The 16,433-nt window shown below is 46.4% G+C and overlaps 2 protein-coding genes across 2 annotated transcripts; both read right to left on the bottom strand.

Annotated features, from left to right (window-relative positions):
- Positions 1–1,683: 1,683 nt before the first annotated feature.
- Positions 1,684–8,529, bottom strand: GBGT1 (globoside alpha-1,3-N-acetylgalactosaminyltransferase 1 (FORS blood group)). Its single transcript, XM_083876047.1, has 7 exons — positions 8,479–8,529; positions 7,810–7,925; positions 6,989–7,051; positions 6,230–6,280; positions 6,095–6,130; positions 3,925–4,059; positions 1,684–3,233 (listed from the first exon to the last, which is right to left on the bottom strand). The coding sequence occupies exons 2-7, from the start codon at positions 7,872–7,874 to the stop codon at positions 2,549–2,551; spliced, it is 1,035 nt and encodes a 344-aa protein (XP_083732173.1). The 5' UTR covers positions 7,875–7,925; positions 8,479–8,529; the 3' UTR covers positions 1,684–2,548.
- A 3,487-nt stretch (positions 8,530–12,016) lies between these two features.
- On the bottom strand, positions 12,017–15,010 carry SURF6 (surfeit 6). The gene is made up of 4 exons (XM_083876087.1): positions 14,818–15,010; positions 14,198–14,413; positions 13,516–13,607; positions 12,017–13,053 (listed from the first exon to the last, which is right to left on the bottom strand). The coding sequence occupies exons 1-4, from the start codon at positions 14,909–14,911 to the stop codon at positions 12,382–12,384; spliced, it is 1,074 nt and encodes a 357-aa protein (XP_083732213.1). The 5' UTR covers positions 14,912–15,010; the 3' UTR covers positions 12,017–12,381.
- Positions 15,011–16,433: the final 1,423 nt, after the last annotated feature.

Raw genomic sequence — 16,433 nt, 5'->3', positions numbered from 1 at the left:
TGGAGGCATCAGGAGATTGTAGGTACTGCTTCAAACCACAGCCCTGTGGAGCATAACTGTGTCACACAACACAAGCCATCCCCCTGGGGAGAAGCTGTGGGCCTGCCAGGAAAATAAACATGTTTGGCACAGCACAAACCAGGCCATTATGGTGTCAATCAGAGGGCTGAGGATTCGGCCAAAAGGCAGCTCAGATGCAGAGCTCAGACCAAACCCTTCACAATTTTTTTTCAAAACAGGTACCCCAGAAACACAGACCACCCTCCATCACCCATCATCTGTGCTGCAGAACTTCCTCTCACTGAGGATTTATGAGGATCTGCACTCATGGGCTCTGCACTATGGAATTCAATAATTAACGTGGCAGAATGGAGCCCTGTGGCTGCAAACCCAGAGCCATTTCCAGCAGAATTAAGGCATAAAGGGAACTGGCCATTGGCACAGCTGATCTCTGGATTTGTGACTGCTATGGAACTTCACGTTTTTCTTGGAATCTGAATACTTTTCTACGAGGTCTAGCCCAACCCAGCCACATACTGACACCAGGAGATAAAATTATCTTGCTTGTCCTGTGCAGAGCAGACTGGATAGCTCCTTCTGGCTGGTAAAGAATCCATATGCATATATGTATAATTAGCATAATGAGAACCCAGTTTCAGTGTGGCCTTGAGGCACTAACTCTTTAACAAATAAGGAACAGGCAGTATTAACCCTGGGCTGGTTGGGAATGTATCCTTCTGGAAATATTTAGATAAGTATTTTTCCTCACCATTTTGGCTTAGATGAAGTGCCTGGTTACCCAACATACATGGCAGGGGTTTCAGTTCTGGTTTGGTTATGGGAAGAGGCATCTTCCTCCTGCAGCACATCACTAAGAACAGTCTGGAGAAAATGTAATAAAGACCCTTTGCTGGATTAAGCATGAATCAGCCAACCCAGCTGCCACTGGGGCTTTGGGGCTGGAGGTATTTCAGGTACCTTATCTATATTATAGGTCCGTGAAAGCTTTTCTAATTAGTCTTCTGGAAGATGAAATGCCTGCAATGACAGTGGCAAGTGCCATTTCCAGCCTGCTCACAGGACTGAAATGGCTCGTTAAGTCATCTGCAATCAGTGGTGGGGCCCTAAAGCTTTGAATACTTGATTCGCTGCCATACAGCAATTTTCTCATGTGAGGAGAAGCAGGAACAGTCAGGCACCTCTTCCCTATTTTCCCTCTCTCTGCCAAATGAGCTTTTTCCCCCCTCTCCTTTTTTTTCCCTTGAACCGTTCCCTTAGAAACAGCCCGTTCACCCTTTCACCCCGCTCCTCCTCTCCCCGCTGAGCGCTGCCGCTCCCCGCAGCTCCCGCGGCCTCTTTGCCGCTCCCTGGGAGCGAACAGGGACTGACGTGCTCAGCCCTCCGGTGGCAGAGGGAGCCGACGTTGATGGCAGCCCTGCTGTGACAAGGGAGGTGGCACACGCAGCCCCCGTGCTGTGACCTCGCTGCCAGCCACAGCCGCGCTCACCCGGGGGAGCTGTCAGGCTCTAAACGCTCCTCGGCACATCCAAGGAGAGAAAATGTTAACCCCAGCCCGCTCGCAGCTCCAGGCTGAACTCCCAGCCTCACCAAAGCGTTTCATTACAGAATGAAATCACCCTGTTTGCTGGAAAGGCATCAGCTCGTGCTGTCAGCTCCAGCAGCTTCTCGCCAATTTATTTCACAGGGCTCAGAGAAATTGGAAAGGGCTGAAGCAACGGAGAGGAACACGAACATCTCAAACCCAGATTTTCTGTGTTGGAAAAGATTACATGATCCACAGAGACGTGTGACCCAGGGAAAAGGTTCAGAGCACATCTGTGATTGAAATAAACCCGAAGAAGTTCAGTCTGCTCTGAGCTGTGCCAGTTCTGTCTAAACTTGGGTCTCCAAAGCACAGGCTGGAATTTGGGAGATAACTGCTAGATGAGTTCACACCGTCTGCCTTGTCAGACCAGGGCCATTACTGGCAATGCCTGGCACCAGCTCTCTGCTGAGAAGGTCCAAGAAATCCACTGCACACCAGTCAGGGATAACGTGCTCCGAGTGCAAGTTTCCTCCTGATTCTGACAAAAGGTGTCAGTTTAAATCACAATCCAGGAAAATTTATTGCCCTGCAACGTTCTCTTCTTTTAAAGCGAAAAGGTCTTTATACCAAAACCCAAAGTCTTCTCCTCCACGGGAATGTCAAATTCCATTTTGATCTTGTTAAGTTTCCACCAGGCCTCAGGAAAACACTGAGGCAAAAGCAACTACAGCCTTGCACTGGTTAACTGGCCTTTTGGATGCTTTTTTGTGCGCTACAGCTTCAAGCAGGGTGTATTTACTAAGAGTGGGAGTCCAGAAACCTTTTCAGTCTCACCTGCACTTTGACTGCTGCTTCTGAAATGCATTCAGACTCTGTTCTCCAGAGGAATTATCCACACATTCCCTTCCCAGTTTGCTCCTATCAGGAGGCGGGGCACATTCTGCAGGAACAAGTTTTGGTGGGTTTGGTTGTGTGGAGCATCTCTCTGCAGGGATCAGATGGTCAATTCCGGACCTCTTCATAGTTCTTATTCACCGTGGAAAAGCGTATGAGGCGGATTTCGGGGGGCTTTGGCTTCCTGTCATCCCATATATACTCTGGAGAAAGCACCTTGGAGGGTTTGTGGGACAGGAAGTGCCTGTTGAGGTGACTCTCCTCCTGCCAGGCTGCCATGATCCCGTTGGCTTTGTCTGCCAGGATGGTCATGTGGCAGCTCTTGGTGAGCTCATAGACCTTCCTGACCAAGCCTCCAAACACAGCCCCTCCGTAGTAGAAATCCCCTTCTCCCTCGGGGATGAAGGCTGCCGAAGAGCTCCTCCTCTCATAAGGGAACTGCTCTCGTGCCACGTTGAAGTATCCAGGGTGGATGGCTGCTACCATGTCCCCCAGGGTCTCGGGGCCCCAGGGGTTGTGGAACACCATGTCGATGTCCAGGCAGAAGAGGTACTGCACCTCCCGATGGCTCACCTGGGCCACGTGCCTGTTGATGGCCTCCATCCTGCGCATGGAGATCTCCTGCCAGCTGGAGAATTTGTGGATGGGGACGACGGCCAGCCTGCGCCCTGGCTGCAGCTGGGTCTGGGGAATGCTCTGGGGGCTGTCTGTGAAGATGTAATAGTTCACCTGGAAGCCCCGCAGGAAGTGCCGCTCCGCCGACTCCAGGAAGCGACGCACGAACCTCGTGTACCTGCACAGACACAGCCCGTGGGGAGCACAGCAGGGACAGGGAGGGCCTTGCTGGGGGCAGGGACTTTTTGCAAGGGTGTGGAGTGATAGAGCAAAAGGGGAATGGCCTTCAGCTTAAGGAGGGCAGGGCTAGATCAGATATGAGGAAGGCGTTCTTCCCTGTGAGGGTGGGGCACAGGGTGCCCAGAGAAGCTGTGGCTGCCCCATCCCTGAAGTGTCCAAGGACAGGTTGGTGCAGCCTGGTCTGGTGGAAGGTGTCCCTGCCCATAGGAGGGGGTGGAAGGAGATGAATTTTAAGGTCCCTTCCAACCCAAACCATCCTAGAAAACCAGCCTGGTGGATTATGAAGGGCACATTAGTGAATGCAAGGCAAGGAGTGAGGAGAGCTCACTGATTACCACTGCAAGAATCCACACACCACACATGTAATGGGTGTAGTGGAGGATGAGGAATAAGTGGATTATTCCCATTTTGACCAGCTCTAATTTCCAAGCCACCTGGTAATTCTACAAAAAATATTGCCCCCACCTCAGATACCCCAAGTGTTGTCATCCCATGGGCTTGTGTGATTACATGGGCACAAAATCCCCCTAGGGACTGGGACGAATTTCAGGAAATGGGGAGCCAAAATCATCTTTCCACAGAGGAAGGGCATCACTCCAAAAACTGTGTCCACTGAGTGCTTCCCTTACTTTCCAACAGCAAAGGCTGTCACCCCTATGGTGAGGTTCAGGGGTCTGTAGGCACTTTCCAGGATCTCAGGATTGAAGGTCCCTTCCCAGACGATGGGAGCCAGCCATGGTGTGACTGTCAGCACATCCTGGCGCCTGAAGGGGGCAAAACCCAGAAATGTTAGTGATATAGAACTGTTCCTGTTGGTTTTGAGGCCAGTAAATGGGGGAAAAAGGCACAAAAAAGGCAGCTAGAATAGTGTGTGAATCAGCATTAATTCGCCATGGAGGGTATTAGCCTCAGATATTTTCTCCCTGCACTCTTATTTGAGATTACAGAGTATGGACATTTAAATCCCTGGACTGAAATTAAGCACTTTACACATCAGCAAAAACCTGAGGATCTGCTAAAATCTCATTTAAGGACTTTGCTGCTGAGGAGAGTTTAATGACCACTGAACTCTCAGAATGGGAAGCTGTGCCTATTTGCTATCAGCCTGATGCAGATTGCTACATGCAGATTAAAACACAAGTAATAATAATAATAATAATAATAATATGAAAATTACTATTAAAATATACCCCCATTGCTGTATTATTAAAACACAGCTTGAAGCATGACAGCTTATTTTTCCAGTATTTATATATAGCTCCAACACATTCAGATATAATTTAAAATGCTGTATGGGAGCCAGCATTCAAATGTGTAAAAAAGTTAGGAAAAAAAATCCTTAATCTTCTGTGAGGGAACTGGAAATACTGAATATAAATGCAGCAGAGTCTGATTCTGCCCTGTTACAGCTCTGCAATGCTATTTCAGTTTGCTGCTTTGTTTTCAGTGTTTCATTCTTACCTTTTTGATTTTAAAAAGAGATGTCATTTAGGGTGGAATTCACCCCAGCCTGCTCACATTTACTCCAGACCAGGAGCAGGAGCCCTCTGCTAATGAAATTTGTCACACACAGCACGTGGCCACACTTGGGGGCTGCCAGACCTGACACAGCTCCAAGGCAAAACAGCATCAGAACCAAACTGGAGGAGCTGTGGGGAGCAGCCTGGTGCTTCAGGCAGCAGATCCAGTCAGATCCTCCAACCCAGACCTAATAGTTTCAGTCTGAGAGGATACAAGAATAACAGTTTGGCTCCTTCCTGCAGCAACGCGTGTGATTGAAAGATTAAATTATACAGGAAGGAGAATTTGGGTTGGGGAAAATGATGTTCTAACAGATCTGTTTTGTTTCTGGGCTGATTATCCTGTGGGTTGTTTTTTTTTTTTTTTTTTTTTTTTTTTTTTTTTTTTTTTTTTTTTTTTCTGGAGAGGGAAAGAAACATGCATGTTCACTTCTCTAAGCTTTTAAAAATTCATTTTAAAGGGCTGGCCTGGGTTTCCCAATGAGTCATGGTCATGGACATCCTCTCAGTGCCAGTGAACTCCCTCCAGAAGACACAGAGCATGAAAAGCTTCAAGATTCTCCCTTTGTTTAGCCCAGTATATGCCAGGTGATTTAGCATAGAAATTTATTCCAATATGGAAGAAATACTCAGGCTGAGCACATCCTGAAAATGTGGGGGAAAATATATATATATGTGTGTGTGTGTACCAACAGGGTGTGTTCATTAACATGCAAAAGAATGTGGCTGTTGAAGGTGAACTGCTCCAGATAAAAGGTCACAGGAGCAGGGCCAAAGGAGGCTGTGACAACCTGAGCTGCACAGAGAGTTTGTCCAAGCCACTTCTTAGTGCTGCTGTCCCCAATCTTCCCTTAAACTCCCTGCTTTGGCTGTGTCTCAGAGATTTGTCTGTGTTTGCTGAAACCACTGCTGAAGGTCACACAGAGCACCTGCTTTATTTTGCCCTGAAATGGGTTCAAAGCTCTCCCACAGTTGGTTCTAAAAGGTATTTCCCACTTACAGATATTACAGATCTCCCATCTTAAAAAGAGTTCCTGGCCACAACAGAGTGTGTGTGTGTGCTAATGTAATAACTGAGAATTAACAGTAAGTGTGTTAATAAGTGTATAGTAACCAAACCCAACCTTAGAGCAGCACAGGCAGCTAGTGACACACTCCTGTGGTTGGGGTCTCATGGAACAAGGTCCTGCTCAGCGTGCCCCAGGACTCTGGAACTGTGAGTGCTGCAAAGTGCCCAAGCCAAACTCAGAAGAAACAAAGTTCAAACAAAGAAACTTACTTTGGCGCCAGCACTCTTGGCTGCTGATAAAATAATCTGTAAAAAGGAAGAAATATCCATTGAATAATGCATGGGTATGCCTGGAAGAGAGGAACAGTGGTTTAAAGGTCAGGAGATAAAAAAGCCGGTACTTACTGGGGGAAAAGCTGGATTAGCTTCTCTTCTGTATATTGGAGTTTCATGGAGCTGCATGATGGGGTGGGGAAAGAAAGGGATTGTTATACTTTTCTTAAAATATCAACCAAGTTTGGCTCCAGGATCTGCTGCTGCACTGAGAGCTGTCCAAATCCAGCTGCAGCTGCTGTGGACACTGCCCTGCCTGGGCCAGGGTTTGGCAGCACCTGCACATACCTCCCAGGCTGCCAGGCAAGGGACAGCTTTGGGACAGAACACAATAGGGACAGGGAGGTGCTGGCAGCAATCCCAGTCTGAGGGGAAACCAGGGTTTAGGGGTCAAAATCCACGTGGGACTGTCAGCAGTGGTCATGTATGTGCTCCATCCTCTGCAAAACTGTGCCAGAGCTCCTCCTGTGCCGGCTCATGTCACCTCTCTCATTTAGGTGGCTCTGTCTCTTGAGTGAGTACTCAAAGCACAGTTGTGCATGTGCAGGTGTGTGATTACACCCTGATAAGGAAGCTGCATCAACGGGTTTTTAGTCCTGGGCTCTGTGACTCAAAATAAACAAAGCCTCCCTCACCTGTCCAGGCCCAGGGCTGTCCTGCAGAGGAGGCAGGCCCAAACAGCATTGTTAGCTTTTTGTTTTAAGAGAGTGACTAATCAGAGCTTCATAAATAAAGAACAAGCAACTTGCTAGTCACTGTTTGTGTGGTCATGAAGAGCAGGACTATAACAACGATCTGTGTTACTCATTAGACACAAAACAAAATACTTACAAGATTTCAGGGCAAGGAAGGTAGTAGGGCAGGTAGTGCACTTTTCCACTCCCACCTATAGCCCTGTGAGAGCAAAGAAATGTTTTAAGATAGGAAATATTGAAGGAAACCTTCCTAGGGTTTTCCAAGATCACCTAAGGACCTGAGAAAGATTTTGAGAGGTAACACTGGCTAACTAACTCCATGTCTACTTTATTAATTAGTGTAGGATCTGCTGTGTTCACATTTTAACACAGTGTCCTGCTGCTGAGGCAAGATGCAGATACTCACAGGGTGAATGTATAGCAAATTGCACCATCATAAATGGGATATTTGATAATATTTAAATTAATTTAATAATTAATAATTTTAATACTTTACAGAAATACTTTATCTCATATTCCCTTCCAATGATGTGTGAGTTTGCTCCACAAAATCTATCAGAATATTCAGTTATAAATTCTCAGTGTTTGAAAGCAGTGAGGTCTGATAGTTACAAAGCTGTCCCTGCTGACACTGGAATGAGTTGGGACTGTCTGAAGAGACCGATAATCATCTCTGTTAAGGCCTGAGCTGAAATGTAACTGGAATATTCTATACTTCAGCACTTGTTTGTGAGTGACTACAGGTTAGCAGCCTGATTTGGACTCAGTTGCTTTTTTTTCCTCTTTCCCTTAGGGCCTTCTCCCTCTCCCAGTGCTCCTTTATCTATTGCACAATTTGCTGTTCTTTCTTACAGCTTGAGCAGGGGCTTCCCATAAAATGCAGAGCCTTTATTTTCGTGTTCTATGAATTTTACCACAGGATCTACACAGGATGTTTTAGGTACAGCAAATGCTTACCAGACAACTGCAGCAACTACACCCAGGCAGAGAAGAGATCCCACCAACAGTTTCCTGGAAATCATATCTTCTAGAGGAGAAGGATGGGCAACTTCTGAATTCCAGCAGCTCTCACTCTGCAAAGAATGAAGATAAAGGGAAGACGGCTGTAAGTACGTCACTCAGAGAGAAATGCATCATTTCCTCAGAGGAAGATGAAGCTTCTTGGTAGTTTCTCTTTCAGTTTTTCTGGAGTGATAAAACAGAAGGTGTCAGACTGTAAGAGCCAGGGTGCTGATGAAATATGTCTGAGCAAGGTCTCCATGTCAGGGAGCTTTAACTCCAGCTCTAGTGAATGGGATCTGTCTTTCTAATTTGATTCCACTTTCTGTACATTCCATTTTTTCATCTCAAGCACGCACCCTTTGCAATTGAATCCAACCCTCCAGCCCAGTCCTATCAGAGAGCTAACACAGTTATCACCTGGGCTGATAAACTCCACCTTTCACAGCACAGGAAACACCAGAGGCACTCCCTGCAAAAGTGCCTGTAGGGAAGGTAAACTAAGGTGTGAGACCACCAAAGCAACGTTTCACAATCCTAATGCACATCAGATAAAGATTAAGCCAAAGAAATAATTTCCTCTACAACAGCCATGAAAATCAACTTTCCCGAGCCCAGCAGTCTTACCTTAAAAGCTCAAATTAATCTCTTCTTCTGCTCACAGGGAAGCAAAGGTGCCTACAGTGTGAACTTTGGTCCCTGTGACAAACACAAAATGAATTTGCATGGGGCCTCCAAAGGAGTTCCAAGCACATTAATTGTTACTCCTTTCTCAGTGAGGACAGGAGCAGGAAGCTATGGATCAGTGTCTTTTTTATTTCACTGCTACTATTTTGGTACCCAAGCCTCCACAAGAAGTGCTCTTCCAGGCTGGCTGGAGGGACCAAAATCATTTCCAGTCACAGCTTTCTACTTTCTATAATGTGATTGGAGCCTGCAGGGGGAAAAAATAACCAACCAAACAAAAATAAACAACAAAAAAAGCCCACAGAGAGAAAGAGGCTGTTTATCAACGATTTATAAGGATGGTAGCATTTATATTAATGGGAGGAACTGGCACATGCTGCATCTTGGAGGGTGCTGAAGTAATCCCAGAAACCATTACTGGCCCTTGGTAAGGCATAGGACAGTGCCAATGGATCTGAACAGGCAGGAGTGATTCTCCTGCTTTAATTTCTTTGGCTGGAAAAAGACAAGTGGCAAAAAGGGGTTTTTTTAATTTGCTTTACTGTGTCACACCCAGAGAAACCCTCTCTGGTGCTTCTCCTTCACTTTCCTTTGAGGCAATCTAATTAGCTTTCACCAGGAAGCATCACAAAATCCTACTTAAAAATAATGACTAACTATATATACAACACACACACACACATATATATATGTATGTGTGTGCATCTATATAAATATATATGTCTTAAGGCCTTCCACCACTTAAAGCCTTCACAGATTCATGCTAAGCAGTTCTGGATTCTTGCCTAAAAATGCTGCAGATCCACAAACACAGAAAGAAGTACAAACAGCCTTCCCCATCTAGCAGTTATTCTGTGTTTTGACCAGTTTTATCTCATTCCTGTGCTAGTTGTGTCATGAGAGCTGCTACACTGACACCAGGATTTGTCAGTTCCACGTTCCTTACCTTGTGCTTGATGCTTCCAGCACATGCAAAACAGAAAAATGTGCAGAGGGGCGTTTAAACAGTTGTTTTTCAGCCATTCTTTGAGGGATGGCTGTACACAGAGCAGGTAGGAAAGCCCTTCTCTCATCAGCAGGCTTCCAAATTTCCAGCCAGGATCTCACTTGCTGCAGTTCAGGTCTGGGCAGTCTCCCTTTCCTTACCTGAAGGCTCTGATGCTTCCTCTCCTCTTCTTTTCTGTGACCTCTTTCAATCTTTCTTTGTAATTTTCTTACTTCAAGATCTGGGATTATTTCTGTCAGTTCTGCCTGGACTCTCCCTAATCAGCCCATTCTTGTGAAATTGGTGTCAAAGCAACCCAAATCCCCCTGCTGAGCCCTCAGCAGTATGAAGTGAAGCTGGACTGCCCCCCAAACTGAAAAGCAGTCACAGTTTGTACATTCCCACAGGACATTTGCCTGCTTTGCAAGGACACAGCACTGGGGTGACATTCAGCCTGTGGCCAAATGCAATCCATGTGTTTTCTATGGAACCTCTTCCAGCCAGGTCTGAGGCACAGAAAACCTTGTACTTGACTTCATGAAAACAAACTCAATTTTCAGGCCATTTGTTTTTCTGAATCATCAAGCCCTGACTGAACTCTGTTTTCTCTGGGGCTTGCAGCCCCTCCCAGCTTGATGCCACTTTCCAATTGCATAAATATCCTCTCAGCATTTCCACCCAAGCATAAAGGAACACACAAACAGTCCCACTTTGCACAGTCTCCTGGGGATTCCCATTTTCTGCACCTGACCCACGCTCTTATCTCCATGGCATACAGAGCCTGAGAGCACAGAATTAGGGTGATGGGGAAGGACAGAGGATCAAGAACAGAGAGAAGAAAGGGGACTAATAGTTATCTTCAAATTGGACAGTAAAATTAACACAGAATTAAAAAAAGATATGGATGTTTGGTTATTTTAGTGAAGTTTCAGCTGTTGTAATAGGCATAGAGTACTTCCACGTGTCTTTTACAGAGTAAACATCTAATCCCTCAGGAAGAGAAATACACATATTTTGAAATATTGCATCATTAGAAGCACAGCTGATGCATTCACCCTTTATTTTCTGTGGCACAACCCTGCCAGAGCAGTGGAGCCCACTGAGATTGAAACATCTTTCGCATCTAAAACCATCTCACTGAGATTTGTCTCAACTGATTTACAGTTTACCACAAATATAAACAAAAATGAAATCAATGTGGTTGCAGCTGAGGGAAGAATCTCCAACCAAAAAGAAATCACAGCTGAAGTGTTTTTAATAGTTACTCAGGTTCCTTGAATCTGTTCTGAGGGTTTTTTAAAAGGGATATGGCTCAAAGTAGCTCTGTTACTCCCAAATGAACTTGTTTGACCTCCCAGAACAAAGCTCTACTTTATCTTCAAGCCCTCCTTGGCAAGCATTCTGGACAGCTGATAAATACCTCACTTGTAGCCCGTTCAATGGAAAATATTCTTTGCAGAGCAACTATTTCAGATTTCCAAACATGTATTTCAGATTTCTAGAACTGAAGTGGCAAGCTGTGAGTGCAGGGCCGTTCAGAATGTGAAGAAAGAGAAGATATCCATGGGGAGAGCTCAGTCTGTGCCTGAGGAGAGGTCTCCTTGCTGACTCCAGTGTGGAACAGGCTGCCTTTGGCTTGACCTGAGGCTTGACCAGGAACTTAGCACAGATCCAGTCCTTAGGCTCTTGGCTCTGCAGTCTCAGATTACAGCTGCACCACGGAGTTACCCGGGCTCTGGCATGGTTGTTCTTCCAGCTGGGAAGCACTGCACAGCACAGCCTGCATCTCCTTCAGCACATTCATCAGCTTCACTGATAAGGCAAATAAGAGCTTCTTCCAAAGCACCAGAATTCAACTGGACTCAATTTATAACATCTTTGAGCTCAGTACAAATTATCAGTTCACATCAACCAAGATCAGGAGGGCATCAGCAAGGTTTGACTGATCTCAGGGGCAGAGTTGCTTTATTTTCTGGATGGATTGTTCCCACCAATCTTCCCCAGGCTGAATTGCCAGCAGCCAAGCTGTACTTTCCCCCCTGACCTGGGGAAACAACTGCTCAAGTTTACATTTGTATTTCTGTATAACAAAAATAAAGGACAAAATTGTTAATGACCAAATATAATTTTGCACTGATGAACTACACAGAGAAGAAACCCTTGCAGACACCTGTGGTTGCCAGAATTTTCTTTTTTGGCCTAATTTTTTATTATTACCAAAGACAGACTTGGAGCCAATCCTTCTACGATCAAGTTCAGTCAGTGTGTCCTATGGATGATCCAAAAAGATCAGATAGCTCCACAATAAATCCATGCACGTGTATATGTGTGTGTTTATGTCTATATTGATCTAATGCTGATAAAACATAACTTATAAGATAAATGAACAGCAGCGCCTAAATTTGAAAATGATTTTCAGTTGTCTTGTGGTAGGGAGGATAAATGTATCTAAGATGCACTGTCCTTTCCAAAGGTATAATCCAAGATCATATTAAGCAAAGTTTTTACAGTATCTGCAGAATCTTTGTGTTGAGATGAATCCCATGTTTGGTTTTTTTGCCTTTTTGTTTCCTCTTCCCCACTTCCAGGGGATGCAAAGAAGACGCTGTGCAGCCCATCAGAGGAAGTGACAGCAATTGACATTTTCCTTTAGAAAAAGAACAATTCCTACTAGAAATCAGCCAGAAGGTGTTTCTTTAGGATAAAAAATTTTATTAACAAACACACAACAGTTTTTTTAGTATGATGAGGCAGGGAAGCTGTGGCAGTGCCTGCCCCACAGCCTGGGACAGTGACACAGCCCCGTGTGATACACAGCTCACCCTGGAACCCCAATGCCAGGCCCAGCTGCCTCACTCTCACTTGAACCCAGCTTTTTTCAAGTCCTCTGGCAGAACTCGGCCCTTCTTCCGGGCCCTGGCTTTCTTCTTCTCTATCCTCTCCTTCTTCTTCTTCTGGATGTTCTTCTTGCGCTTGTCCTGCCTCTGCTGCATCTTTTCCACCACTCTCACAGTCCGTTCCTGCCACTGCTTCTTGCGCTGGGCTTTCCGCTTCTCCTTGCGCTTCAGGGCCTCCTTCAGACGCTCCTCATCATCACGGATCTTCACCCCTTCTGCCTTATAGAGAGCATTTGTCCATTTTATCTTGGTCTCCAGCTCCTGAGCTTTCTTCTCGTCCTTCTCCTTGAGCTCCTCCAGTTTATTCTTCCTGGTCTCCAGCCTGCTCAGCAGCTGCTTGTAGTTCTTGCCTGTCAGAGGAGTGATATTGCCTTTCACTGCTTTCCTCTTCTCCTTCTTCTTCTGGACCTTGTTCAACTCATTCTCTTCATGAACTTCAACCCTGTTGAAGACAACCTCAGCTTTGCTCTCCTCCTTTTTGTTTTCTGGCTCTTCTGGTACCTCCTCAGTTTCTTTCTTCTCCATTTTTGCCTTCATCTTCAACTCCTTTCGCCGGCGTTTCTTCCTCTCTCTCTCATACTTCCTTCGCTGCCTCTTCTCCAGGACTGCGGGGGTTAACTCTTTGGCGTTATCCTAAGGAGAAGGATGGATATGAATGAGAAGCCTTAAAGAGTTAAAGCAGAATTAAAAGTGGGCTGTTCCCAAGTTCCTGATTTCAAAGCCCTGCTAAGAAGCACCACCTGTGATGTGAAGCTGTGACTCAGCTCTTAGAGACACCAAACACAGTAACAACATTTCAAACCCTTTGCTTTCCCCCAACAGCCAATAGCTGTCCCCTTTCAGGCTCTCACTATTTTGCTTTTCCCTAAAAATCAGCAAAGGCATGTTCTCTTTGAAGCTGACCCCATCTTTTCTCACAGGTTTTTCCACAGAACACACAGAAGTCATCTGGCAATACCTACAGACAATTCCTTATGAGATGGAATCAGCTCAAACCCTGAGCCTGTGAAATCCTGTCCCCACATGCCCTGGAAGGCTGAGAAGAATTTCAAGTGCATGGACACACATATGGATACACATTCAGAGTCCCCACACCTGTCCAGAAGCCTTTTTAATCTTTTCATGGAGTCTCTGACGTAACAGGTTGATTGCAGAAACAGAAGGGGAACTCAGTTCACTTTTACTTCCTGAAAATGAGGGGGAGAAAATAAAAATACTTTAAAAGCGGCACCAGTTGAACAGTAGCACTTTCTCTGGCTATAGGAAAAACTCTGGGAACTCTTTAGACACTGTGAATGGAACGGAAAATCCACACAAACCCGGAGTTTCTATTTCATTGGTTTCTTTAGAATTTCCCCTTTTATCATTCAACACTGCCAGCAGTGGCCTGGCATGCCCTGGGGCTGCCTGGCAATGCAAGGACAAGCACCAAGCTTGTGGAACAGAGAGGCTCCGGACATCTTTTCTCTGTGATCTGGCTTTTCATTGTCATAAAGGAAAGCTGAGCTGGCAGGACAGGGATTGCATCCACGTGTAATCCCCAAAGTTACTCCCATGCACAAAACCTCTGCAGTTCAGTTAAACACCGTTTCCAGAGAGCCACCCAGTGGTGATGGCACAAATTCCTGTCCATAGGCAAAAGCTTCTGAGGCACATGAAATAAGCAAAGATGTTCTCAATTCAGGCTTTCCAAACTAGACTTGTGTGAAGCAAGTAAAAAGTAGCCAGCTCAGCCCAGGTCACTTTAATCAGACCACGGCAAAGCTGGAATTCTTACCTGTAGCCAAACTCTCCTTTCTGTTCTGTGTACCACCCTGTGGAGATGATTTGCTGGGTTGAGGGGCTGCTTTCTGTCCTGGAGTGGGTTTACTGGTGTTAGAAACCATCTGCTTGGCTGAAGGAGCATTCTTCTTCTCAGTCTGCTTCCTGGGCTTCTTTTTCTTCTGTTTCTTGACCTGTCTGCCAGCATCCTCGGGCTGGCCTGGCTTAGACACTGGAAGGCAAAACCAAATTGCACAAAAGAGGACAATGCTACATTCCCACTCAAAACATTCAGTTATTAATGAACACTAAAGTTCCAGCATCACAATGACATATCTTAATGTTGAAATTTTATACGTTTCAGGATTTATTTAAATAGGCCAAACATCCTTGCACACTTCCCTAAAATCCCAGCTCTCCACATTCGTCACCACAGTGAATGGAGACCATTGATTTCCAGGGCTCCCAGTACAATGTGCGTAACATGTTCGGGAGCTCGGTGTTTCGGCAGATTGTTTTTTTTGTTATAAACCGGCACAATCCCGGGCCAAGCACCCCGTGAGGGCACGGCTGTCGCGCCCAGCCTCCCACAGACCGTCCGGAGAGGACAGAACCGAAGCGTTACAGTTCCAGTACCAAACTTCCTCTTCCGCGACTCCGGGGCGTGCTGCACGCCGGCCCTCCTGGCCAAGCCCTGCAGGTAGGAGTCCTGTGCGGCCAGGCTGGCCATGGCCGTCCCGGGCCCCAGAGGCGCAGTGCCCTCCCCGGGGCTGCCTGGGGAACGCGGTGCCCTCCTCGTGGAGCCCCCGGCAGGAAGTGATGGATGAGACGCGCCGGCCGGGAAGTGACGGCAGCGCCGGGCGCACGGAGCGGCCGCCGGGCTCGGAGCCGCCCTCGCCGGGGCTGCCGCGGGCTCGGCACGGCCGGCGCGGAACGACGGCGTCCCCCAGCCACACCGGGGGTGCTCGGGGCCCCCCTGGGGGGCTGCGACCCCCGCTCCTTACAGACACCTCCCCGGTTCGCCTCCGCCACAGCTCCCAAACCTTCCTTTGCCAAACCTCTCTTTATTGGAGAACAAACCCGAGCTTTTCCCCGAGCACGGCAAGTTTCATGATGGTTTCTGCAGCTCCTCTACGGGAACAGCTGCAGGGAGCAGGGTTTTCTTTACAGCCTACAAGACAAAGCTCATCCCCTCCTCGCATGTGCACGCTCGTATTGTGACACTTTCACAAAGCTTCGTGGCTGAAAACACAAGCCTTAAAAAATTATACAAAACAGTCAGTTTTATTAAATCACCTAATTACAAAAATAAGTGGAATGGAAGAAAACGAAAAAAAAAAAAAAAAAAAGCAAAATTCACATCCTAAGAAATGAGACATTACAGCAGGAAGCTGGGGAAGCTCAGCTCAGTTGTTGGAATGCACTGGTGGCTCTGTGGGGCCTGTGACACCGAGCTGTGGTGACAGTGTTCAGTTCAGTGGCATCTCCACTTCAGCTGCACAGCTTCAGCCAAGGCAGAGCCACCACAAAAGGAAAGGACAGAAGATGTACTGAGCTGCAAGCACCAAATGTGTTTCTTTGGAAGGAAACTGAGAGTAACTGAGTATCCCTCTCAAGATTTTTTCATCAGACAAAACTAAAAGCCAACATAAACAGTGGCTCCATGTTAGCTCAGACTATACTAACAAGAAATTCTGTGTAAACACTGAGGAAGGAATCGACTGACTGAAGCATGATGCTGCTTCTCTTTGTGGCTTTGAGCAAGTGCCATCATTGATCCCTCAGTCTGATCCCTGTCCATCTGTTCTTCTTCCAAGGGGGGAACACTGCTTTTCCATAAGGATCTCTTGGGATCCTCCTTCCAAATCAAGAGTTCAAGTTTGTAAAGCATTTTGACAGTGAAGACTGAAGTGTAAAAATCCTATAAGACTCTTTACAGTAGACCAGAGGTTGTCAGATGCCATCCTGAGAGAGCTTTAAAGCAGCCAGAATGTCAGTAACTTTGGGAAGCAGAGTAAAACCCCAACATGCTCGCTGCCCCCACATTTGGCTCAAGTTTATGCCAAAGAAATTCAACTCCCAACACTCACATGGAAAAAAACTGGACTTCAAAAGAACTTTACACGTAACTATCACGTTAAAGTGAACCTGACTCTAATTTGTTATAACGAGATTCATTTTGTGTCTACATATCTCTATCTCTTAAGGGACAGGAACACTCCTGGCAAGGTCCTGGCGTGGAGGAAGCACTG

The sequence above is a fragment of the Zosterops lateralis genome (assembly GCF_965231275.1).
Source record: "Zosterops lateralis genome assembly, chromosome: 20".
NCBI lineage: Eukaryota > Metazoa > Chordata > Aves > Passeriformes > Zosteropidae > Zosterops > Zosterops lateralis.
The sequence above is the reverse complement of the archived record's forward strand: the minus strand, read 5'-3'. Positions and strand labels throughout refer to the sequence as shown.